This window comes from Globicephala melas, chromosome 12 (assembly GCF_963455315.2).
Source record: "Globicephala melas chromosome 12, mGloMel1.2, whole genome shotgun sequence".
Lineage (NCBI taxonomy): Eukaryota > Metazoa > Chordata > Mammalia > Artiodactyla > Delphinidae > Globicephala > Globicephala melas.
The window spans coordinates 30955913-30983875 of NC_083325.1; the positions used below are offsets into that span (position 1 = coordinate 30955913).

The 27963-nt window shown below is 39.3% G+C and overlaps 1 protein-coding gene across 4 annotated transcripts in view; it reads right to left on the minus strand.

Annotated features, from left to right (window-relative positions):
- ANXA4 (annexin A4) overlaps nt 1-27963 on the minus strand; it is a 70330-nt gene that overhangs the window by 1536 nt on the left and 40831 nt on the right. For all 4 annotated transcript variants that reach the window (XM_060309615.2, XM_060309614.2, XM_060309617.2 and 1 more), the window contains exons 5-12: nt 24456-24569; nt 23530-23620; nt 21857-21936; nt 20694-20750; nt 14128-14221; nt 10839-10934; nt 9830-9888; nt 8688-8810 (exon numbers count right to left, since the gene is read on the minus strand). In XM_060309615.2, coding sequence (XP_060165598.1) covers nt 8688-8810; nt 9830-9888; nt 10839-10934; nt 14128-14221; nt 20694-20750; nt 21857-21936; nt 23530-23620; nt 24456-24569 — 714 coding nt within the window. The remainder of the gene's footprint in view (nt 1-8687; nt 8811-9829; nt 9889-10838; nt 10935-14127; nt 14222-20693; nt 20751-21856; nt 21937-23529; nt 23621-24455; nt 24570-27963) is intronic.

Genomic DNA, 27963 nt, shown 5'->3' on the forward strand with positions numbered 1-27963 from the left:
AACATTTTGTTTTTTGCATATCCTTCCAGACTTTTTTCTATGGATATAGATTCCTACATGATGGGATTGTAGTATTCTTCCATATTCTACTTTTTTAAACTTCTATACCTATTTCCCTATTTTAATTTATTAAATACTCTTCCACAGCATCATTCCTTAATGGTTACAGAGTATTCTATTGTACATAGGTAAAATAATTTCTTTGATTACCCCTCATTGGATATTTATGTTTTTTTCCCAATTTTTCACTATTATAAACACTGCTGCAATAAACATACTATAAATTTTTGTGCATTTTTGAATGATGTATTCAGGATAAATTTTCATAAAATGGGAATTACCAGATTAATGATCATGTATTTTCTTTGAATATGGGTTGCAAAATAGCCTTCCAGAAAGGTGCTATAATTTCTACATAGTATTTTTCATGGACTAAATAACAGATCAATGTTTGCTAGTGCTTCATGGGCACTAGAAAAGATGGGATGGGATTCAAAGTTTAATGTATATGTATTAAAATCAATCTTAATACACCCTTGTTTATACTTTGTCTCATTGATCTGCCAAAAGAGAAGGATGTGTTAAAGTCTATCTAGCATAGTATTTCCATCAACGTCTTCTTTTGGAGCCTCAAGTTTCTTATTTATATATTTGAATGCAATACTATTTGGCAACTAACGTTTTATGGTAATTTAATCTTCGTTGTAAATTGTTGCTTTTATCAATATAAAGTGATCTATTACTTTGTCCTATTTAATGCTTTTTCCCCTTAAATTCTTCTTTTTACTTATAGTATAATCCCTGCTTTCTTTTTGTCAAATGTTCTTTTCCCTGGCCTTTTCTTTTTAAAGCTTCTTACATATCACTGTATTTCAACTGTTCCTTATAAACAGCATAGAGTAGGATTTTATATTTTTACCTAACCTGAGAGTTTATTTATTATTATAACTTACATTTGTAACCTTACTCCTGTCTTTTTTCTATTATTTACATATTTTCTATTTCTATTCTGTTTCTTTTGACAATTTTTATTGAATGGGCCATGTATTCTTTATTTTAAATTTTTTCCAGTGTTATGTGAGTGTGTGTATACACATATTAACGTATTTATATATATACAAACATATAATGTAAATGTATTTATTGTGCTGTTTCCCCTAGTCAATCAATATTTTTTACCCCATCATTTTAGTGTCTGTATAGTACTCCACTGGATAGATTTCCCATAATTTGAGTCATTCTCTATTGGTTAATAAAAATTAAAATAATGTGTAATAAACTCTGTAACCACTAAGCAAGAACTTCCTATTCCCCTTATCCTCCAGCCCCTGGTAAACTCTAATCTACCTTCTGTCTCTATGAATTTACCTAGTCTAAATATTTCATGTAAGTAGAATCATATACAGTATTTGTCCTTTTGTGTCTGGTTTATGTCACTTAGCATGTTGCCGAAGTTCATCCATGTATCGGAAACTTCATTCACATTATGTGTGTATATATCACGTTTTGTTTATCCATTCACCTGTTCATGGACCCTTAGGTTGTTTCCACCTTTTGGCTATTATAAATAATGTTAACATTGGTGTCCAAATACCTGTTTAAGTCCCCTTTTTCATTTCTTTTGAGTATACACCTGGAAGTGGAATTGCGGGGTAACATGGTAATTCTATGTTTAAATTTTTGAGGAAGCGCCAAACTGTTTTCCACAACGGCTGCACCATTTTACATTCACACCAGCAATACACAACGTTCTAATTTCTCCACATCCTCTCCTACATTTGTTATTTTCCATGTTTTAAAAATTATAGCCATCTTAGTAGGTACGACGTGGTATTTCACTGTGGTTTTCATAATGATGTTGAACAGCTTTTCACGTGCTTATTGCCCATTTGTATATCTCCCTTGGAGAAATGACGATATTTAAATCCCTTGTCATTTTTTAATTGGGTTGTTTGTCTTTTTGTTATTGAGTTTTAGGAGTTCTTTATATATTCTGGATAGTAAACCCTTACTAGATATTATTTTCTCCCATTCTGTGGATTAGCGCACTTTTATCTTATTATTTTGCCTAAAGATATTCTTAAATATATAATAACTAAGTAAGAGGTATAGTTTATTTTTTAAACATTTATTGGCAAGTTGCCTCCCCGGAAAGTTAGACTAGTTTATAGTGCTTCCATAAGAGACGGTGAGATTTTCCCAAGCCTTTCTCAATGCTGGTTATGACCTCTTTAAACTTTGTTAAGGTATTAGGTGAAAAATGATGATTTGCTTTTATTTGCAATCCATTGTATATTAGTGAGATTAAACATTGTACATATTTATTGTCCATTTGTGTCTCATCTTTCATGAAGCTCATGTTTTCTTTCTGTCCAGTTTTCTTTTTGGATTTTTCTCCTTGTTCTTAGTAATTTGTACAAGTTCCTCATATAGGGATATTAACCCTACATTATAAGTATATGGTACAAATATATTTTCCCATAGCTTCATTTATGGTCATCCTTGAATCTTAAAATTGTTTTGCTTACAGCTAGCTGTATTTCAGCTCTGCAAAAAACAGTGACCTCACAGACTGTACAGAAATAGAAACAAGTTCCTAAATGCCTTGTAGACATAGTCATAAACTCTGCAGCTCAAATCACCTAGTAGTTAAACCTCTCCAAGCTATGAGTAGGATCAGAATATTTAATTCACAGATCAAATCCTGATCTGTGCTGGCAACACCAGCTTCTAGGGAAATGGCTTTGGCTTCATATGCCTGAGGCATCCTCAAGAAGCAAAGTCCCAGTAATGAGGGGTTTTGAGAGACGTGAATCATTTCGCATCACTCCCATGCCATGTTAGGACTCCTAGAAGTCTGGTGCCAGGTAAAGAATAGCAATCCAGGATGACTATCATGTTTTCCCATATTTTCAGCAGACCTCAGCTGGCCCTGGATGTGGTTCTGGATGACTGATTCAGTTGCTTCTCTTTTATTGTAAGCAGGTAGAAATGGAAATTGTGCTCTTAAAACCATTCATTAAAATATAACCTTTCTTGAGAGGTGGAGGGTGGCTGTGTCTCACCGTGAGGACAAGGACACTGGCAGCAGAAGTTCTAGGAAGTACTCCTTGGCATAAGCCCTCCCAGAGTCCGCCATTACCCCCACCAAAGAGCCCAGGTAGGTTCTAGTGTTGGGTCGCCTCAGGCCAAACAAGGAGGGAACCCAGCCCCACCCACCAACCTTCAAGCGGATTAAAGTTTTACTGAGCTCTGCCTACCAGAGCAACATCCAGCTCTATCCATCACCAGTCCCTCCCATCAGGAAACTTGCACAAAACTCTTAGATAGCCTCATCCACCAGAGGGCAGACAGCAGAAGCAAGAAGAAATACAATCCTGCAGCCTGTGGAACAAAAACCACATTCACAGAAAAATAGACAAGATGAAAAGGCAGAGGGCTATGTACCAGATGAAGGAACAAGATAAAACCCCAGAAAGACAACTAATTAAACTGGAGATAGGCAACCTTCCAGAAAAGGAATTCAGAATAATGATAGGGAAGATGATCCAGGACCTCGGAAAAAGAATGGAGGCAAAGATCGAGAAGATGCAAGAAATGTTTAACAGAGATCTAGAAGAATTAAAGAACAAACAAACAGAGATGAACAATACAATAACTGAAATGAAAAATACACTAGAAGGAATCAATAGCAGAATAATTGAGGCAGAGGAACGGATAAGTGACCTGGAAGACAGAATGGTGGAAATCACTGCCATGGAACAGAATAAAGAAAAAAGAATGAAAAGAAATGAAGACAGCCTAAGAGACCTCTGGGACAACATTAAACGCAACACATTCGCATTATAGTGGTCCCAGAAGGAGAAGAGAGAGAGAAAGGACCAGAGAAATTATTTGAAGAGATTATAGTCGAAAACTTCCCTAACATGGGAAAGGAAATAGCCACCCAAGTCTAGGAAGTGCAGAGAGTCCCATACAGGATAAACCTAAGGAGAGGCACATAGTAATCAAATTGGCAAAAATCAAAGACAAAGAAAAATTATTGAAAGCAGCAGGGGAAAAATGACAAATAATATACAAGGGAACTCCCAAAAGGTTAACAGCTGATTTCTCAGCAAAAACCCTACAAGCCAGAAGGGAGTAGCATGGTATAATTAAAGTGATGAAAGGGAAGAACCTACAACCAAGATCACTCTACTCAGCAAGGATCTCATTCAGATTTGATGGAGAAATCAAAAGCTTTACAGACAAGCAAAAGCTAAGAGAATTCAGCACCACCAAACCAGCTCTACAATAAATGCTAAAGGAACTTCTCTAAGTGGGAAACACAAGAGAAGAAAAGGACCTACAAAAACAAACCCAAAACAATTAAGAAAATGGTCATAGGAACATACATGTCGATAACTACCTTAAACGTGAATGGATTCAATGCTCCAACCAAAAGACACAGGCTTGCTGAATGGATACAAAAACAAGACCCATATATGCTGTCTACAAGAGACCCACTTCAGACCTAGGGACACATAAAGACTGAAAATGAGGGGATGGAAAAAGATATTCCATGCAAATGGAAATCAAAAGAAATCTGGAGTAGCAATACTCATATTAGATAAAATAGACTTTAAAATAAAGAATGTTACAAGAGACAAGGAAGGACACTGCATAATGATCAAGGGATCAAATCAAGAAGAAGATATAACAATTATAAATATATATGCACCCAACATAGGAGCACCACAATACATAAGGCAACTGCTAACAGCTATAAAAGAGGAAATCGACAGTAACACAATAATAGTGGGGGACTTTAACACCTCACTTACACCAATGGACAGATCATCCAAAGTGAAAATAAATAAGAAACAGAAGCTTTAAATTACACAATAGACCAGATAGATTTAATTGATATTTATAGGACATTCCATCCAAAAACAGCAGATTACACTTTCTTCTCAAGTGTGCACAGAACATTCTCCAGGATAGATCACATCTTGGGTCACAAATCAAGCCTCAGTAAATTTAAGAAAATTGAAATCATATCAAACATCTTTTCTGACCACAATGCTATGAGATTAGAAATCAATTACATGGAAAAAAACATAAAAAACACAAACACATGGAAACTAAACAATACGTTACTAAATAACCAAGAAATCACTGAAGAAATCAAAGAGGAAATCAAAAAACACCTAGAGACAAGTGACAATGAAAACATGACAATCCAAAACCTATGGGATGCAGCAAAAGCAGTTCTAAGAGGGAAGTTTATAGCTATACAAGCCTACCTCAAGAAACAAGAAAAATCTCAAATAAACAATCTAACTTTACACCTAAAGGAACTAGAGAAAGAAGAACAAACAAAACCCAAAGTTAGCAGAAGGAAAGAAGTCATATAGATCAGGGCAGAAATAAATGAAACAGAAACAAAGAAAACAATAGCAAAGATCAATAAAACTAAAAGCTGGTTCTTTGAGAAGATAAACAAAACTGATAAACCATTAGCCAGACTCATCAAGAAAAAGAGGGAGAGAACTCAAATCAATAAACTTAGAAATGAAAAAGAAGAAGTTACAATAAACACCGCAGAATACAAAGCATCCTAAGAGATTACTATAAGCAACTCTATGCCAATAAAATGGACAACCTGGAAGAAATGGATAAATTCTTAGAAAGGTATAACCTTCCAAGACTGAAACAGGAAGAAATAGAAAATATGAACAGACCAATCACATGTAATGAGGTTGAAACTGTGATTAAAAGTCTTCCAAGAAACAAAAGTCCAGGACCAGATAGCTTCACAGGTGAATTCTATCAAACATTTAGAGAAGAGCTAACACCCATCCTTCTCAAACTCTTCCAAAAAATTGCAGAGGAAGGAACACTCCCAAACTCATTCTATGAGGCAACCGTCAGCCTGATACCAAAACCAGACAAAGATACTACAAAAAAAGAAAATTACAGACCAATATCACTGATGCATATAGATGCAAAAATCCTCAACAAAATACTAGTAAACAGAATCCAACAACACATTAAAAGGATCATACCCCATGATCAAGTGGGATTTATCCAAAGGATCCAAGGATTCCTCAATATATGCAGATCAATCAATGTGATACACCATATTAACAAATTGAAGAATAAAAGCCATATGATCATCTCAATAGATGCAGAAAAAGCTTTTGACAAAATTCAACACTCATTTATGATTAAAAACTCTCTAGAAACTGGGCATAGAGGGAAACTACCTCAACATAATAAAGGCCTTATATGATAAACCCACAGCAAACATCATTCTCAGTGGTGAGAAACTGAAAGCACTTCTTCTAAGATCAGGAATGATGAGACAAGGATGTCCACTCTCCCCACTATTATTCAACATAGTTTTGGAAGTCCTAGCCATCGCAATCAGAGAAGAAAAAGAAATAAAAGGAATACCAATTGGAAAAGAAGAAGTAAAACAGTCACTGTTTGCAGATGACATGATACTATAGATAGAGAATCCTAAAGATGCCACCAGAAAACTACTAGAGTTAAACAATGAACTTGGTAAAGTTGCAGGGTACAATATTAATGCACAGAAATCTCTTGCATTCCTATACACTAATGATGAAAAATCTGAAAGAGAAATTAAGGAAACACTCCCATTTACCATTGCAAAAAGAATAAAATACCTAGGAATAAACCTACCTAGGGAGACAAAAGACCTGTATGCAGAAAACTATAAGACGCTTATGAAAGAAATTAAAGATGATACCAACAGATGGAGAGATATACCATGTTCTTGGATTGGAAGAATCCGTATTGTGAAAATGACTGTACTACCCAAAACAATGTACAGATTCAAATTACCAATGGCATTTTTTACAGAACTTGAACAAAAAATCTTAAAATTTGAATGGGGACACAAAAGAACCCAAGTATCCAAAGTAGTCTCAGGGGAAAAAAACGGAGCTGGAGGTATCAGACTCCCCGACTTCAGACTATACTACAAACCTACAGTAATCAAGACAATATGGTACTGGCACAAAAACAGAAACATAGATCAGTGGAACAAGATAGAAAGCCCAGAGATAAACCCAGACACCTATGGTCAACTAATCTATGACAAAGGAGGCAAGGATATACAATGGAGAAAAGACAGTCTCTTCAATAAGTGGTGCTGGGAAAACTGGATAGCTACATGTAAAAGAATGAAATTAGAACACTCCCTATCACCATACATAAAAATAAACTCAAAATGGATTACAGACCTAAATGTAAGTCCGGACACTATAAAACTCTTAAAGGAAAACATAGGAAGAACACTCTTTGACATAAATCACAGCAAGATCTTTTTTCATCCACCTCCTAGAGTAATGGAAATAAAAACAAAAATAAACAAATGGGACCAAATGAAACTTAAAAGCTTTTGCACAGCAAAGGAAACCATAAACAAGACCAAAAGACAACCCTCAGAATGGGAGAAAATATTTGCAAACGAATCAATGGACAAAGGATTAATCTCCAAAATATATAAACAGCTCATGCAGCTCAATATTAAAAAAACAAACAACCCAATCAAAAAATGGGCAGAAGACCTAAATAGACTTTTCTCCAAAGAAGACATACAGATGGCCAAGAAGTACATGAAAAGCTGCTCAACATCACTAATTATTAGAGAAATGCAAATCAAAACTACAATGAGGTATCACCTGACACCAGTTAGAATGGGCATCACCAGAAAATCTACAAACAAGAAATGCTGGAGAGGGTGTGGAGAAAAGGGAACCCTCTTGCACTCTTGGTGGGAATGTAAATTGATACAGCCACTATAGAGAATAGTATGGAGATTCCTTAAAAAACTAAAAATAGAATTACCATATGACCCAGCAATCCCACTACTGGGCATATACCCAAAGAAAATCATGATTCAAAAAGACACATGCACCCCAATGTTCATTGCAGCACTATTTACAATAGCCAGGTCATGGAAGCAACCTAAGTGCCCATCGACAGATGAATGGATAAAGAAGATGTGGTACATATATACAATGGAATATTACTCAGCCATTAAAAGGAACGAAATTGGGTCATTTGTACAGACGTGGATGGATCTAGAGACTGTCATACAGAGTGAAGTAAGTCAGAAAGAGAAAAACAAATATCGTATATTAACGCATATATGTGGAACCTAGAAAAATGGTACAGATGAACCGGTTTGCAGGGCAGAAACTGAGACACGGATGTAGAGAACAAACGTATGGACCCCAAGGGGGAAAGCGGCAGGGGGTGTGGGGGTGGTGGTGGGATGAATTGGGAGATTGGGATTGACATATATACACTAATGTGTATAAAACTGATGACTAATAAGAACCGCTGTATAAAAAAATAAATAAAATAAAATTTAAAAATTAAAAAAAATATGGACACTCCAAAAAAAAAAAATATATATATAATCTTTCTTTGGGGTCAACATGAAATAATTAACTCTATTTAGAAAGCAAACATTTCCAGCTTCTAACCAGGCAGAGATTTAAACATCTGTGGGAAAGGAGAGAGACTGGAAATATCTGAATTAGAGTACCATCCTTAAATGGAATGATGTCTGCCAAGGAGAGGATAAGAAGTGTCTAAAAACCTAGGTCAGAACCCCCTCCTTTCATCAGCACTTTCCTCTGGGCCAAGGCAAGGCTGCTGTGACCCACCTTGATGAAGGAGTACAGAGACTTTCCGTAGAGCCTCTTGAAGTTTGCCCGGATGTCCAACATGTCAATCTCCGCTCGAGAAACCATCACTCTGATAAGGGTGTTGTCATCAGTGCCCAAGCCCTAAGGAAGAAACAAGATCCCTGCATGCAAAGCTGAGCTAGTTTAGACAGTGCTCTTTGTTAGTCTATCAAGGTAAACTATGTATCAGTCTCCCAATGACATCCCTTGTACTCTAACCTTAGAGGCCTGTGGAGTCTGGTTCCTTACCATGGAGCTCAAGGGTTTCCCCAACTTATCTTTTCAACACTCAGTGTTCTGACCAGAGGAGATAGCTCTCTGCCCTTCTAGGGACATACCCTGTGTTCTCCAGCCCTCCTGCCTCACATACAGTGATCCACCCACCATGTCATCCTCCCTTCCCAGCTTTACCATCCTTCCTACCATGTAAAACTCTCTGATGTAAAACTTCCTTTAAGGTCCTGCTCAAATATACCAATTTCTTTATATGTCCTTTTCTGATGCTCACCCCCAAACAAATATTTTTTTAAACACCCTTTCCTCTGTGTTCCTATAATATTTGGATCCTCAACTACCATCTTACATTCTATTTTGTTCTTACTGGTGTTTTGCACAGAGCTGCCTTCCTCTCAGAGCTAGAAGTTCTTTGAGACCAGGGATTGCATTTTGATCTCTCTTGCCCCTCCCATGGCTCTCAGCAAGGGTGCTTGCACGGAGTACAATGCATGGTTAGGAGCTGGGGCTCTGAAGTTGGACTACCAGTGTTTGCATCCCTGCTCCATTCCTTTCCTCACTGAGGACCCTGGGCAAATTGCCTATCCTCTTTATGCCTCAGTTTTCTCATCTGTAAAATGGAAGATGATAACAGTACCTGCCCCACAGAGCTGTTGTGGGGATAAAATTATACATATAAAGTATTAGGAACAGTGATCACACATTATAAGTACTCAATAAATATTACCTAGCATTATTATTAGCAAGCACTCAGTGAAGTATTTGAAGAATTGAACTGAATAGCTCAAGCTGATTTTGGCTAATTTGCATGGGGGATATAAGTAAGCATATGAAGGTGGACACAAGACCCTCAGAGCCATTCAGATGCTAACAATGAGGCCACTTACCTTCATAGATTTATAAAGCCTTTCAGCAAAATATGCAGATTTGTTCCTCATGCACTTTACTGTCAAGAGATAAAAAGAGAAATGAAAAGATTACAGATAAAATCTGCAAAACAAGAAGAGACAGTTGTTCCCATTGTTTCTACAAGGTGTGAAGTAGTATCTTTTGATTGCTTTGTCGAAAAATTTAGCCAATGTTTTATGAGCATAGGCTATGCTAAAAGCATTTTCACAGATGGAAAGTACCCTCAATTTATTGTCAAGTTCCTAGACAAATAATTAATAAAGGCCATTAAAGCAAAAGGCAGCATAAAATTTCAAAAAGATTATTGCTATCTGTACCATATGAAACAGTTATTAGTTCTAACCATTCACAGACTTGCAAGATGCAGCTAGTATAGGATTAACCTTTCCACGTGCTAAGATATAAAGGCACAGAGGATATAAAATAGATAAAGCCACATGGTACAATAACAATCAGGTTATATATAATATTTCTCGCTTAAAATTCTGGGTCACACGGGACTTCCCTGGTGGCACAGTGGTTAAGAATCCACCTGCCAATGCAGGAGACACGGATTCAAGCCCTGGTCCAGGAAGATCCCACATGCTGTGGAGCAACTAAGCCTGTGTGCCACAACTACTGAGCCTGTGCTCTACAGCCTGCAAGCCACAACTGGTGAGCCCGCATTCCACAATTACTGAAGCCCACACACCTAGAGCCCATGCTCTGCAACAAGAGAAGCCACCGCAATGAGAAGCCCGCACACCGCAACCAAGAGTAGCCCCTGCTCGACTCAAGTAGAGAAAGCCCGTGCACAGCAACGAAGACCCAGTGCAACCCAAAATAAACCAATTAAGAAAAAAATTTCTGGATCACATGTCATGAATGATTTAAACAATTTTTTTTATCCCTGAAAAAAAATTTCTACAACCCATGACAACAAATTGATAATAAGGAGGAAAGTCTATAAATATTTGTTTCTCCACTCCCCACCCCCTACCAGCTTACCTATGGCCAGCAGAGCTTCTTCGAAGCTACCAGATGTTTCAGACTGAATACTCTGTTCAATATCCTTCTGTGATATCCTTTTATATTCATCGAACACTACAAACAATAACAAAATGAAAATATAAATAATAAAGAATAGAGGAAACTAAACTGTACAGAGAGAATGAGCATCTTTTAACTAGACTATACTATTATTCTTTGGTATATTTCAAGAGGAAACTAATTAGCAATGTGGGTGAGAACCAGGATGCATATGGCAAGTGGAATGGAACAGAGGAGAGGAGGAAGGAATATTGTGAATCTTGGAGGACTTCAGGCAAGTCATTTCCCTTATTTGGGACCCTGTTTTCACTACATAAAGTGGAGATAACCTCTGGAGAGATTTGCTTTTTTTTCTCCTTGTTTCCTTAATAAGCTTGGCAATCACCTGTATGTTCATCTTCCTTTCAGCACATCAAAACTAGAGCAATTCCTGTTTACAAGAGCCAAGACATGGAAGCAACCTAAATGTCCATCGACAGGTGAATGGATAAAGAAGATGTGGTGTGTGTATACACACACACACACACACACACACACACACACACAATGGAATATTACTCAGCCACAAAAAAGAATGAAATAATGCCATTTGCAGCAACATGGATGGACCTAGAGTTTATCATACTAAGTGAAGTAAGTCAGACAGAGAATGACGAATTTTACATGATATCACTTATATGTGGAATCTAAAAAATGATAAAAATGAACTTACACAACAGATACAGACTCAAAGACATAGAAAACAAACTTATAGTTACCAAAGGGGAAAGGTGGGGGAGGGAAAAATTAGGAGTTTGGGATTAGCAGATACAAACTATTATACGTAAGATAGATAAACAACAAGGTCCTACTCTATAACACAGGGAACTATATTCAATATCTTGTAATAACCTATAATGGAAAAGAACCTGAAAAAGAATATATATATGTATATACATATACATATAACTGAATCACTTTGCTGTACACCAGAAACAAACACAACATTGTTAATCAGCTATACGTCAATTAAAAAAATAACTAGAGCAATTCAACCTTTTCAAAACTTGGTCACATTTGGTAACAGTTGCTTGCACCTTTTAATAGACTTTAACATAATTAAAATTTCTCCCCTTTTCTACCAAGTATTTTTGAATATTATGAACATATTTTTCTCTCTTGCTGCCTCCTTCTGGAGTCTTCTTAGAGTGGATATCTGCTGTTTATCTTCTTAACACTGCCTTCTTCGGGATGCTACTCCACCCCCATCAGAGTGATTCTCACAGGGCTGTCAATCCAGGAACACCCCTACCCCCCAACATACATGACAAGCTCTAACAAATGAGTGAGCAGTTCATCCAACCAGGGCCAATCAGTCTTACTCTCCTGGGAATTTTTTAACTGAGCAGATATGATGAGGATAGCCAAAAGCACTGAGTCATCTTTAACTTCAGAGAACATAAGAATCACCTGGGAAACCTGTTAAACTCCTTGCGTGTCACTCTCAGAAATCCTAAGTTAGCCAGTCTGAAGTAGGGGGTCCAAGAATCAGCATTTTTAATGGAGACGAGATTTTAGGAAACTCTGCCTTAGAAATAAATCCATGACTCCCTTCTACTGAGATCCTCAGAACTGCCTTGATTTCTAGTCTTTCTGGAGCTGTTCAGCTCTCCCTTCAATTCAATGGACCTCTAGTAGTTTCCATTTTCCCTCTTGTCCCCTTCTATATGATTTTCTCTTTTCCTATGTAATTATTCAGTGCCTATTTCTTGGAATTTAAAAATCTAATTGACACATTTTCTAAGACTCAGTGTTCTCCACTGTAAGATGGGGAAAATAATGGCTGCTTCACTGGGATGCTTATAATATGCTTAGCACTGCACCTAGAAGATAATTAACAAAATCTTAGTTATTATGAATCCTCACTATTATTGTTGGTTGGTAAGAAAATTATGACGTTTTCTTTATTCAAATAATGCTGAAAAGATTTTCTTCCAGTGGCTTACAAGCAAATGTTTCATAACTGCCCAACTATTGACTTATGCCTCGAAGCGAAAATTGTTACAAATATATTTGCATTAAATTGGCTTCTGAGGACCTGCAGTTCTTGGAAAATAACACCAGGGAGAGATTTGCCTTACTAGTAATCAGGCAAGGGAAGGCAAAAAAAATAAGGATCTGAGTCAGAAGTTGGTGCATCTGATGACTGCCCATGACATTTATTAACTGGAGTAATCACCTACTGTCACTGTGGAATATCTGAAATAATTGCAACTTCCAAATGTGTTGTAATTTTCCATTTTTTTCACGTTTTCAATTTAGCAAACTCATTCTTCTCAAATTTCCCACAAGTTTTATAAATTGTGAGTGATGATAAGGGCATGATGAGTTTATAAAATTAGGATATAGCATACAGACCTCAAAAGCTTATATAAAAGATGAAATATTTTATTAAACCTTTATTGCTGTTTACAAGAAGAAAATAAACCTGACAATAAATATTCTACAATCGTATAGTACCTTTTTCCCAAAGAAGTTAAAATCACATTAAAAAGACTAGCATTATCAGAAGCAAACTAGAAACTTTACACATAGGAAATAAAATCTGAAATCATCCACTATTCATCTTATGCAACACACCCCCTAAAAAAATCACTTCTATTAGCTTTTTTTTTTTTCTTTGCGATACGCGGGCCTCTCACTGTTGTGGCCTCTCCCGTTGCAGAGCACAGGCTCCGGATGCGCAGGCTCAGCGGCCATGGCTCACGGGCCCAGCCGCTCCGCGGCATGTGGGATCTTCCCGGACCGGGGCACGAACCCGTGTCCCCTGCATCGGCAGGCGGACTCCCAACCACTGCGCCACCAGGGAAGCCCTCTATTAGCTTTTACAACTTGGATGTTAAATAGGAATAAATGTCAACCAACATTTCTATTTTATTGCTTGCTGATGTACTAAAGGTTTTGTCTTATGTAACTAAATTTAAATGGAACTGCTTTAGAAAAAGGACTGACTATGGAGGTCAGTTTCCTACCAACAGGAATTCCAAACTTCTATGAATATATCTGCTAATTATTCATAATTAATCTTTCAGCAATTGGCCCTCATGCACATTGTTGCACCCATACATTTCCAAGGTAAGACATCTAAGACAGTTCAGTAAAATTAGATCTTTGTACCAAGTAAAGGGAAAAAGGTTATCAATTACAGGTGATATAGTTTTCACTATCTTTCAAATAGTTTCTTTAGACAATGAGGCAAGTGCCTTACCATGCAACAGATGATTTTGATTCCGGGAACAGAGAACACTTAGAAATTTCACCTCATCTGTCCCCCATTTCTTCTCTCCAGCCTCATACAGGTCCTGAAGCCAAACAAAGTACAAGTTTAAAACACAATGGAGCAGGTGCCAGGACATATGTAAATATTTCCAGAACTTCAGAGAGCAGAGTTAGCTTAGTTTTATTTTGTTGCTGATGGCGGTGGAAGTGGTGTTGGCAGTGAGTGGAAATGACTCAGGATTTTTCCTTAGGTATAAAACTAATGGGACTCTATAATATCTCCCTGAGAGTCAGGGCAAACACCAGCAGCTCCCTACATGCAGACTACATGTTTCTGTCTTAAGACCCGAAAGGAATGTCCTAGACTTGGGCTGTCCTATACAGTAGCCACTAACTACATGTGGCTATTTGAATTTTAATTAATTACATAAAATTAAAAATTCAACTCCCCAGTCATACTGGCCACATTTCAAGTGCTCAGTGGCTACTTGTGGCTAGTGGCTACCCATACTAGACAGTGCAGATGTAGAACATTTTCAACATCACAGAAAAGTCTATTGGACAACACCACTCTGGAATGATCTGTGATTTGCTTGAGACTACAGAAGGTCTCACAGTAGAACCAGGACCCCATTAGTAATTGCTTATATTCCAACCTGGTAGAAATATAAGAAATTGATTCTGGTTACTTTAACTATATTATTACTTTTTTTTTTGGTTGTGCTGTGAAGCTTGTGGGGTCTTAGTTCCCCGACAAGGGATTAAACCCACTCCCTAAGCAGTGAAAGCGCGGAGTCCTAACCACTGGACCGCCAGGGAATTCCCTTTAACTATACGGTATTATCGATAAATCAAAACTACTGTTCATAACACCTCACACCCGTTACAATGGCTGCTATTTAAAACAAAGAAACAGAAAATAACAAGTGTTAATGAGTATGTGGAGAAATTGGAATCCTTGTGCTATGTCGGTGAGAATGTAAAATGATGCAGCTACTATAGAAGACAGCATGGCTTTTCCTCAAAAAAAGTAAAATGAAATTACCATATGATCTGGCAATACTACTTCTTGGTATATCTCCAAAAGACTTGAAGTTAGGATTTTAAAGAGTTATTTGTATCCCCATATTCAAAGCAGCATTATTCACAATAGCCAAAAGGTGGAAGCAACCCAAATGTCCATTGACACATGAATGGATTAATAAAACATGGTATATACACACACAATAGAATACAAGGCAGTCTCAAAAAGGAAGGAAATTCTGACACATGCTACAGCAGAGATGAGGCTTGAGGACATTATGCTAAGTGAAATAAATCAGTCACAAGAAGACAAATACTGCATAATTCTACTTATATGAGGTACCTAGATGCATCAAAATCATGGAGCCCAAAAGTAGAATGATGGTTGCCAGTGACTGGGGCGAGGGGGAAATGAGTTGTTTAACAGGCATAGCGTTTCAGTTGTGCAAGTTCAGAAAAAGTTCTGAAGATTGGCTGCACAGCAATGTGCATATATTTAACACTACTGAACTGTATGCTTAAAAATGGTTAAGATGGTAAATTTTATATGTATTTTATTAAAAAAAAATTTTTAAACCCTACTGTTCATTTATAACCAGCAGCTGGCTTGTTCATTTTCTCAAAATTCCCTACCTTGATACATTGTGTCATTCCTTGGGCTTACCTCCATCTACTCAGCTGTTTCTTCACTTCCTTCTCTAATTCCCACACTATTAAAGAGTCAGTTCATAGGACCGTGGAATTTTAAAGCTGGGAGGGCACAAAAGGTTCATCTAATTCAGTGTTTTTCAAACTTGAATCTCAGCAGGCTTGTGACTGCTTCAATCACTAAAGCATGGTGGCAGTGACACTGATTTCTGAGGCTAGGTCATAAAGGTCAGGCAGCTTTGGTTCTCGTGGAGTGCTGCCTTTCCAGATGGTCCCTCTTGAAATGCAGCCGCCATGATCTGGGAAGCCCACGCCACCTGGAGAGGCCACATGTAAGAGATCCTTTCGAAGCCCCAGATGAGCCCAGCCTTTGAGTCACTGCAGCCCAGACACCAGACACATGAGTGATGGAGCCTTCAACCCCAGCCATTTGAGTCACCTCCAGCTACTCAAGTCTTCCCAGCTAAGACCTCTGACACTGCAGAGAGGAGACAAGCCATCTCACCTGTGCCTTGTGTGGATTATTGGCCCACAGAATCCATGGTCATACTAAAATGGTAGCTGTTTTATGTCACTGAGTTTGAGGTGGTTTGTTATACAGCAATAGTAACTAGAACATGTGGGCAAGGAACGAACTTTCAATCTGTCACAGAATGATACTTTTGTAAAATACCATAAGAATGAACTTGAGTAAAGTTTTAGTATTGGGTAGAAGATGGTATCTTTTTGTGTTAATTAAAAAAAATAACTAGTGAGGTTGGTCATCTTTTGGTGTATTTGCCATTTCTATTTTTCCTTTTTTTGAGTTGCCTGTTAATACACATGGACCATTTTTTTTTGAGAAATGGGGCATTCTTATTCATAGTATCAAAACTGTAGTTTACTTATGTACTTTATATATTAAGCTTATTATACATAAGGTGAAATTTCTTCCCATTCTATCATTTGATCTTGTAATTTTGTTTGTGGTATTGTTTGCTAAGACAGTGCATTTTTTTTTTTTTTTTTAGCCAAACTATCAACCCTTTTCCTTTATGGTTTCTGCCTTAAAAGAAAATGCATACAAAATCCTTTCCCAGCTCCAGATTTAAAAAAGAATATTTAACTATACTTTTTTATAGTACCTTTATGGCTTGCTTTATTTATGTTAAAAATTTCAATCTATTTGGAGTTTATTACGATGTCAGGTGAAAGTTGCGATCTAACTTTATTGTTTCCCAAATGGTTAGCCAATTGTCCCAACTCCACTGAGTAATCTGTGTTTTCTTCACTGACTTGAAATGCATCTATTCTGTATGTATTCCTGAATATTCTCACATAGGCTTGGTTCTGCTCTTAGACTTTCTAATCATTCCATTGACTTCTCCCTATTCTTACACCAGGACCAGATGCTTTAATTTATTTGTACATTTATTATATATTTAAATATATTTTAGGGCAAATTTGTCCACACCCTTCTTGTTGAGATTCTAATCTCCACAGTGTTTCCTCTATATTCTTCCTCTTCTCTGATTGCTTTGTCCTTTTCTTCTGAACCCTGGAAATTTTTTAGTACTGCCTTCCACAATGATTATTTTCTGCAATGTCATTTCTGATCATTTCTGCTTCTAATAAACATTTAGATTCTGTCTTTCCTTGTTCCTAAGAACACCTCTCCTCCACTCATGTAGCTCTCTCTTTATCTCTGCTTGCCCTTCATCCAGCTCCATTTTCATCTCCATTATTTTCTCATTGCATCTTTTTTATTTTTGGCTCTTGTTTAATTAAAAGCTGTCGTTCTCTCATTTGTGTCAGGATCCAAAGCGATCTGAAATCTGTCTCTTCCATATAGAGAGCCCATGTTTGCCTCCCTTTGTGGCCCAGTTTGTTCACAGACCACAAAGTGTTTGAGCTGGGATTTGTTGATGTTCATGCTCTTTGATCTTGAAATGATGAACAGTATATCCAGACCTGGTTTTTCCCCTAGAACGAGGTGAAGTGGATTCTCCTTTGAGCTCCTCACTTTTCATTTGGATGAATTTCAAACAGGAGGACATGCTGCTGGTCCAGTGGAGGCACCTGAGACACAGCCCAAGTCTTCCATGAGGAGTTTCCCCATTTGCAGGAAGCCGCTGTGTCTATTTCTAGTGGGGGCAGGGCGTGTGTGTGTGTGTGTGTGTGTGTGTGTGTGTGTGTGTGTGTGTGTGTGTGTGTGTGTGTGTGTGTGTGTGTGTGTTAGCATCTTTTCTGGGGCAGGAATGGCTCTCCTGCATCCCTGGCCCAGCTTTGCTGCCCATCTGGCATTTTAATGGCCCTCCTCCACAGTTTCCAGTGTTGATGCAGATTTTTCTCTATTTTTGTATTTCCTGGTTTGTTTGTTTTTCAGAAGGGAATCAAACATGTGCCATCTTCTAACAAAAGCTCCAAGGGGCATTTTAATGTGGCATTAATATCCTACAAATTTCTTTTTAAAGTAGGAATTCTGAATACTGCCTGCTATTTCCTTCAATGCAGTTTTCATACCAAGAATAGATAAAATTGGACTTTTAGATAATAGCCTCTCTATACTTTAAAATTTCTGCCTTTGATAATAAATTACTAGCTAATTCCACTTGTTCTGATAATTCTTTTCATCTCAAACTCATTTACTTTCCTACATCAAAATTCAGCTATAATACCCAAAGTTTGCACATATCCGTTACTGCTGACGTATGTTAAAGAGCGAAGGTTGACCAGGTTTTCCTACTGTCTCATCTTGGAAGAAGAGCTGAAGCCTTGACTGGAGTTGTTCTTAAATTCCTTGCCTCTCTGTAAGACTTGGAGGATCCAGAAAAACCCTATTCTGAGTTATACTGCTTCTACTCCTTCCAACTTCTCCCAGCCCAAATTTGTTTGGAAGCACCTTTTCATCTGGTCACTTCCAAGGAGAACTGTGCTCCTTGAAGAACTCTCAAGTATTTGTTGAATTGCATGGTTTTCGTTGTGTGTATTTTTTTTTAATTTAGGTATAACTGACATATAACGTTATTTTAGTTTCAAGTGTAAAACATAATGATTTGATATTTGTATGTATTGAGAAATGATCATCACAATGAGTCTAGTTATCATCTGGCACCATACACAGTTACGAAATTTTTTTTCTTATGATGAGGACTTTTAAGATCTTTTTCTCTTTGGAACTTTCAAGTATGCAATACAGTGTTATTAACTGCAGTCGCTGTGGTGTACATTATATCCTTATGACTTACTTATTTTATAACTAAGTCTACCTTTTGATCCCCTTCACCCATTTTGCCCACCTCCACCCCTGCCTCTGGCAACCACCAATCTGTTCTCTGTATCTATGAGGTTGGTTTTTTTGGTTGTTGTTTGTCTGTTTAGATTCCACACATAGGTGAGATCATACAGTATTTGTCTTTCTCTTTCTGACTTATTTCACTTAGCATAATGCCCTCCATTCACATTGTTGCAAATAGTAAGATTTCATCCTTTTTTTATGGCTGACTAGCATTATTCCATTGTACATATACACCACAATTTCTTTATCCATTCATCTATTGATGGGCACTTGGGTTGCTCCCATATCTTGGCTATTGTAAATAATACTGCAATGAACAAGGGAGTGCATATATCTTTTTGAGTGTTTTCATTTTTGAGGGGTAAATACCAGAAGTGAAATTGCTGGATCACAAGGTAGTTCTATTTTTATATATTTTTTGAGGAAACTCCATACTGTTTTCCATAGTGGCTGCACCAATTTACATTCCCACCAACAGTGCATGCGGGTTCCCTTTTCTTCACATCCTCGCCAACACTCGTTACATGTTGTCTTTTTGATGACAACCATTCTGACAGGAGTGAGGTGATATCTCACTGTGGTTTTGATTTGCATTTCCCTGATGTCTAGTGATGTTGAGCATCTTTTCATGTGTCTGTTGGCCATCTGTATGGCTTTGGAAAAATGTCTATTCAGATCTTCTGCCCATTTTAAAATTGCATGGTTTGGGTTTTTGCTATTGAGTTGTACGAATTCTTTACGTATTTTAGATATTAACCCTTTATTAGATATATGATTTGCAAGTATTTTCTCTCATTTAGTATGTTGCTTTTTCATTTTGTTGATGGTTTTTTTTGCTGTGCAGAAGCTTTTTAGTTTGATGTAGTCCTACTTGTTTATTTTTGATTCTGTTGCTTTTGTTTTGGTGTCAGATTAAAATAATTATTGCTAAGACCCATATCAAGTAGCTTATCACCTATGTTTTCTTCTAGAAGCTTTATGGTTTCAGGTCTTACTTTCAAGTCTTTAATTCATTTTGAGCGAAGTTTTGTGTATGGTGTAAGGTAGTGGTCCACTTTCATTCTTTTGTTTATGGCTTTTCAGTTTTCCCAACAAAATTTATCAAAGAGACTATCTTTTGCCCATTGTATATTCTTGGTGCCTTTGCCATAAATTAATGCATGGGTTTATTTCTCAGCTTTGTATTCTGTTCCATTGATCTGTATGTCTGTTTTAATGCCAATACCATACTGCTTTGATTACCATAGCTTTATAATATGAATTGTATGGTTTTAAAAAAATCAAACAGATCTGGATTCAAAGAGCACAATTCCACCAGCTATGTGATGTTATACAAGTTACTTAAATCTATGCATCTGTCTCCTAATCTATAAAACAGAAGTAATAACATCTACTTCACAGATCTGTTGTAAGGAAGAAATGTAAAGTAGTTAACACAATGCCTAGCACCTAGTAAACCCACAAAAAGGTGAGAGTGGGTATATATATATACATATATATATATATGTGTGTGTGTGTGTGTCCACCAACTAGGACACAGCTAGTGTCCACCAACTAGGGTCTGTCTTATTGGCAAAAGAGAAGAAAGAGGCTGCAGTTCTACTGACCTGGGCATCCTGTCTCACGAGAGCATCATCCAGATAATTTCCTTCATCCCTGCCACCCTGAGGATGAGAAAAACAAACCCTGAGCATGAGAAAAACAAACCAAAGAGACTGAGAGAGGATCCATGAAGATTTGGGAGGTCTGATAAGACAGAGTGTGTGGGAACCCAAGGACATGGTAATTAGACAGAAGGGGTCCTGAGTCCAGCTTAGGGAGAGAGGACAGATGTCTTTGAACGTGCTTGCGATATTCCCACAGTTCTGAGCTGACCGATCAGAAGGCAAGCTCGGTGTGGCTCCCTGATGTTGTGTGGGCGTCTCTGCCAGCTGAAGGGGCAGGAGGACACATATGGCCTGGTGACTGCTCCCTCTGGGACAGTCCTCTACTCCTTCCTCCCCTGCCCCCACTCCTGTGTCTTCCCTGCTGACTTATGCCTTCCTAACTGGCAAATGTACACTGATCAATTCTGCCAAACAGGAGCTGGAAAGACAGGAGAATCAAGAGACTCTGGGGCCAACGGTGGGGGCTTGAGGAGCACCTGAAAGTGCCCCATCCCTCACCAACACCAGTTCACCAGGAAGGCCTTGCAAATCCATCTCTCTTTTCTGGCACCCCTGCTCCCACACTAGCCCAGACCTGCTTTTTTCACGGTATCTGGAATACCGAGGTAACCTTCCTGCCTGGGCTCCCCGCCTCTGGTTCAATTCATCTAACATATCGCTATAACATTACTCTTCCTGGGACTTCCGGGGCAGTCCAGTGCTTAAGACTTCGCCTTCCAATGCAGGTGCAATTCCTGGTCGGAGCTAAGATCCCACACGTGCAAAAAAAACCCGAAACATAAAACAGAAGCAATATTGTAACAAATTCAATAAAGACTTTAAAAATGGTCCACATCAAAAAACAAAAAACAACTTTAAAACAAACAAAAAAAGAGCACCTGGCATGTATCCGGTGCTTGTATGTATAAATGAGAACAAATGGGCCTACATGACTAGCCAGAGTCTTTAAAGGAGAGAGGATAAAATAACAGAGACCCAAGAAAAACACAGGGGAATATGCCCATTTGGGAGGGTGAAAAGATGAGAAAGGCTGGAAGAGTGGGTAGAGAGTAAGTGTCTCAATAACACCCAACCCTCCCCCGCAAAAGGAGGGAGCGACTCACAGCAGACAGAGACACCAGCACGCGCTGGAACATAAGCGACGTGTCAGAGCGAATGTCATCTTCAAGGCTCCGCCCATATTCTAGCAAGAGAGTAAAATCAGTGACATCAGAGTAAAGAACCCTGCCCGGCACCACATCACACCCCAGAGCCTCCCACCCTCTTCAGGACCTGTCTACTGAAGCAGCTCCTCGTGAGGTTTTTCAGCCCACACACAGTTTTCCAAAAACTAAACTCTGGTAAAATGGTCAAGATAAGTTTAGCTTGTCATTAGAGGGGAAATGAGATGCTCTTTTTCCTTGAATTGGGCAGTTGAGAAGGCCGGGCTGTGATCCCCACTCTGTGGTTCCTACCGTCCAGGGGTTTGTCCTGAACATGGTTGGCAGTGACGCAGAGAAGCAGCTAAGCAGCCCGTGGAAAGGCAAACAGAGTGGGGTTTCTGAACCTGTGTTTGGGGACAAGCCAGGGACTGTCCATAGGGAGAAGTCCTGTATGCGGCAGACGTGGGGAGCCAGCGCTAGAACCAGACTCCCGAGGTTTAGAATCTCCAGATCTGAACACTTACCAAAAAACTCTTATTGTTTTGTTTTCTTTCTACCAAAGTGTATGTGTTTATTACAGAAAACTTAGGAAAAAACAACTAAGTAAAATGAAGGGAGGAAAAGAAAACCTCATCATGAATCTAATCACCCAGAAATAATAATCATTGATAACATTGTGGTGAATATCCTTCCTCATTTCCCCCCATACACACATATTCTTTTTCTTTCTTTGAAAAACGGGATCATAGCATCCCATTTTATGATTTGTCCTTTTCACTTATCCATACACCATACCACTTATTGTAATTTAATAATATCCTTCAATATACGTTTTGATGACTACATTGTGTGTGTGTACCATATTTTGTTTAGCCAACCTGTTGGACATTTTAAGCTAATATAAGCAACACTGTGTGATCTAAACCTTTGTGCATTTTTATTATATTCTTAGGGTAAAAAGGTAGGCATCTTTTAAAGGCATGTATTGATGTATTGTTCTCTGGAGAATTTTTTTTTTTTTTTTTGTGGTACGCGGGCCTCTCACTGTTGTGGCCTCTCCCGTTGCGGAGCACAGGCTCCGGATGTGCAGTCTCAGCGGCCATGGCTCACGGGCCCAGCCGCTCCGCGGCATGTGGGATCCTCCCGGACCGGGGCACGAACCCGTGTCCCCTGCATCGGCAGGCGGACTCTCAACCACTGCGCCACCAGGGAAGCCCTCTGGAGATTCTTAAGAGGGGAACAAGTGGTTATCCCTCTGAGGTGGCTGCAGGACCTATAGTCCAGTCTGAAGGTAAGAAGTTGGGCAAGACTGCTCCTCCAGGCCATTCCCTGGAATGCTAAGATTCAATGGCACCACCACTTTTGAACAAGCACCTTTGATTCTCTGCTTGATAATAAGGAACCCCTTTCCAGCTTTCAGGGTAATAAAACCCTGGGTAGCCTAAGTAGAGTGGCAGGTGCATCTGAGAAGTCTTGAAAAGCCAACAGTCATTTGTGTAGACAGGGATCTGCCTGAAGGCAGAGCTTGGAACTGAGGATCCCTCATGGTCAGTGTTTCAGTGGGTAACCACCTGCTGTTACTCTAGGTCTCAGAGAAGAGGGCCTCAGCCAGGGCCACTGAGGATGCTACATACGCAGCTGGTAGGTCTGGTTTATGCGCCGGATCTCCTCGGGCATCCGGGAGGCCAGGATCTCAATCAGGCAGCCCTCATCCGTGCCTGCGCCCTAAATGCAAAACCCAGAGGAGAGGGCTATGAGTCAGTTTACCAAGTTGAGTCCCACACACAGGAGGAATACAACCAGGAATCTGCAGAGAATAAAAACAACTCACCAAGTTCTAGCAACAGGATTTGCTCCTTTTTAACTGTCCGACCCAAATTCCAACATGTTTACTACAATCATTATTAGTCATAACATACATTTATAGGCTGTTTCTATGTGCTGGTTAGGGACAGTTTCTGCCCTCTGGGGGCTGTCTTTCCTTGCCCTCCCCTGTACTTTTCCTTTGCAGGGCAGAATCTTCTGGCAAAGGCTGTTATCTCTTTGTTTTTCCAGAGTCTAGCCCAGAACCTTCCACGAGGCTGAGTATTTACTGACATGGTGGAGGAGGGTAGTTGTATTTGAATTTCATACTTGGTCATTAACAATCGGCAGACCCTGGGGTAGGGCACAGTGGATCCAGCATCCAGCTGAGAACACTTTACCAGTTCTGAGCAGACCGAGAGGCCCCCAAGATGTCAGTCAGAAGTTTCATATCTCAAAAGTAGCTAATACAGCAAGAAAGCTTCTGGAGCTGCACCAAAAGCACAAGTTTAATCAGTCCCCAGTGAGCCACAGGAAAGAACAAATGATTCCTTAACCTCTGGAGAGACAACTTTTAAATTACAGTGGCTAGAATGCAATGTCATGTTTTCAAGTTGTCATAAATGCAGGAAAATCTTTCTCCTATATCTCCTCCTCCCCACTCTCAGGAGGCCTCTATCACTGATTCTTGAGAAAGCCCGCCAGCAGCCAGCATTTACACAAATAGCACCGAGAGCAGGAGGGGAGGACCACGAACCTTCAAGGCCTTTCGCAGCTCCTGCACGTCGTACAGCACCGTGGGCGTCATCATCCCCAAGATCACCTGCTCGAAGTTGCCACTCAGTTCTGACTTCAAGTCGTCCATCAGGTCCTGGGACACAAGAAAGCACGCTGCTTAACTGCTACAGTAACGGAAACCAGCCACCCTCAGAGGGGTCCAGGGACGGCTGGGGGCTCCAAGACCCTTTCAGGGGCTGGTGTGCACAAAACCAACTTCGTAATAACACTAAGACGTGGGATCTGACTTTACACGCTCATCCTCTCACAGTTGTCCAGGGAAGCTTTCCAAAGGCTACTCGGTACGTCTACAGATCTACAGTTATGCGAAAAGGCTATTAAAATACTCCTCCCGGGCTTCCCTAGTGGCGCAGTGGTTGAGAGTTCGCCTGCCGATGCAGGAGATACGGGTTCGTGCCCCGGTCCGGGAGGATTCCACATGCCGCGGAGCAACTGGGCCCGTGATCCATGGCCGCTGGGCCTGCGCGTCCGGAGCCTGTGCTCCGCGACGGGAGAGGCCACAACAGTGAGAGGCCCGCGTATTGCAAAAAAAAAAAATAATAATAATAATAAAATATTCCTCCCTTTCCCAACTACCTATCTGTACAAGACCAGATTTCCTTCCTACTTCAACCAAAACCACATATCGCAACAAGTTGAAAGCAGAAGCAGATATGAGAATCCAGGGTATTCCATTAAGCAGACATTAAAGAGATTTGCAAAATATTAAAAGAATGCCAATCCTCTCACTAATTTTTTCTCTTTTGGAATATAAAGCTATTTTTTCCTAAAATCGTTATTTATGTTAACATGTAATATGTTTTTATAGATTTTTAAATAAGTTAACAAATACCTATTTTTAAATGTCCTTAATTTAAATTAAGTTTTAATTTTTAAAATGGTTAACATCAATAGATGTAACCCACAAAAACAGAAAGGTCCTCAATAATTTAAGAGTGTAAAGGGGTTCCAACATCAGTGTATTTGCTCACTTAACAATATACCCTGAATGTATTTCCAAGTCAATATTTACCTACAACATTTTTAACAGCTGCAGAAATTTCCATATGTAGAGGCAATATAATTTCTTTAATAAGACCCCCGTTCTATTTTTCTACTATTCTTCTAAACAAGCATTTAGCTGCATCCTTGTGATCATTCATGATTATTTCTTAACGCTCAATGATTAAAAAGAAATGCAATTATTTGGACAAAGGACCAATTTCTTTTTTTGTGTGTGTGTAAACAGCTCCATGAGTTTTTACTAGACATTTTTTTAACCCACAAAAATGGAATTATATCAACCGCATTTTTCTTTTTTTATACAGCAGGTTACTAGTCATCAATTTTATACACATCAGTGTATACATGTCAATCCCAATCGCCCAATTCAGCACACCACCATCCCCAACCCCCCACAGTTTTCCCCCATTGGTGTCCATACGTTTCTTCTCTACATCTGTGTCTCAAATTCTACTCTGCAAACCGGTTCATCTGTACCATTTTTCTATGTTCCACATACATGCGTTAATATACGATATTTGTTTTTTCTTTCTGACTTACTTCACTCTGTACGACAGTCTCTAGATCCATCCACGTCTCTACAAATGACCCAGTTTCGTTCCTTTTAATGGCTAATTAACATTCCATTGAATATATGTACCCCACATCTTCTTTAACCATTCATCTGTCGATGGGCATTTAGGTTGCTTCCATGACCTGGCTATTGTAAATAGTGCTGCAATGAACATTGGAGTGCATGTGTCTTTCTGAATCATGGTTTTCTCTGGGTATGTGCCCAGTAGTGGGATTGCTGGGTCATATGGTAATTCTATTTTTAGTCTTTTAAGGAACCTCCATACTGTTCTCCATAGTGGCTATATGAATTTACATTCCAACCAACAGTGCAAGAGGGTTCCCTTTTCTCCACACCCTCTCCAGCATTTGTTGTTTGTAGATTTTCTGATGATGCCCATTCTAACTGGTGTGAGGTGATACCTCATTGTAGTTCTGATTTGCATTCCTCTAATAATTAGTGATGTTGAGCAGCTTTTCATGTGCTTCTTGGCTATCTGTACGTCTTCTTTGGAGAAAAGTCTATTTAGGTCTTCTGCCCATTTTTGGATTAGGTTGTTTGTTTTTCTAATATTGAGCTGCATGAGCTGTTTCTATATTTTAGAGATTAATCCTTTGTCAGTTGATTCGTTTGCAAATATTTTCTCCCATTCTGAGGGTAGTCTTTTCGTCTTGTTTATGGTTTCCTTTGTTGTGCAAAAGCTCTGAAGTTTCATTAGGTCCCATTTGTTTATTTTTGTTTTTATTTCCATTACTCTAGGAGGTGGATGAAAAAAGATCTCTGTTAAACATTTCTTGCATCTTCTCGATCTTTGCCTCCATTCTTTTTCCGAGGTCCTGGGATCATCTTCACTATCAATATTCTGAATTCTTTTTCTGGAAGGTTGCCTATCTCCACTTCATTTAGTTGTTTTTCTGGGGTTTTATCTTGTTCCTTCATCTGGTACATAGCCCTCTGCCTTTTCATCTTGTCTATCTTTCTGTGAATGTGGTTTTTGTTCCACAGGCTGCAGGATTGTATTTCTTCTTGCTTCTGCTGTCTGCCCTCTGGTGGATGAGGCTATCTAAGAGGCTTGTGCAAGTTTCCTGATGGGAGGGACTGGTGGTGGGTAGAGCTGACTGTTGCTCTGGTGGGCAGAGCTCAGTAAAACTTTAATCCCCTTGACTGTTGATGGGTGGGCCTGGGTTCCCTCCCTGTTGGTTGTTTGGCCTGAGGCAACCGAACACTGGAGCCTACCTGGGCTCTTTGGGGGTAATGGCGGACTCTGGGAGGGCTCATGCCAAGGAGTACTTCCAAGAACTTCTGCTGCCAGTGTCCTTGTCCCCACGGTGAGCCACAGCCACCCCCGGCCTCTGCAGGAGACCCTCCAACACTAGCAGGTAGTTCTGGTTCAGTCTCCCCTTGGGTCACTGCTCCTTCCCCTGGGTCCTGATGTGCACACTACTTTGTGTGTGCCCTCCAAGAGTTGAGACTCTGTTTCCCCCAGTCCTGCTGAAGTCCTGCAATCAATTCCCACTAGGCTTCAAAGTCTGATTCTCTAGGAATTCCTCCTCCCGTTGCCGGACCCCCAGGTTGGGAAGCGTGACGTGGGGCTCAGAACCTTCACTCCAGTGGGTGGACTTCTGGGGTATAAGTGTTCTCCAGTCGGTGAGTCACCCCCAGCAGTTATGGGATTTGATTTTACTGTGATTGCGCCCCTCCTACCGTTTCATTGTGGCTTCTCCTTTGTCTTTGGACGTGGGGTATTTCTTTTGGTGAGTTCCAGTGTCTTCCTGTCGATGACTGTCCAGCAGCTAATTGTGATTCTGGTGTTCTCGCAAGAGGGAGTCCAAAGGACCAATTCCTAAAGACATTTAGTCACATTTCCTCCTAGAACAGGTCAGAGAATTTAAGAACGTGCTTAAGATCAACC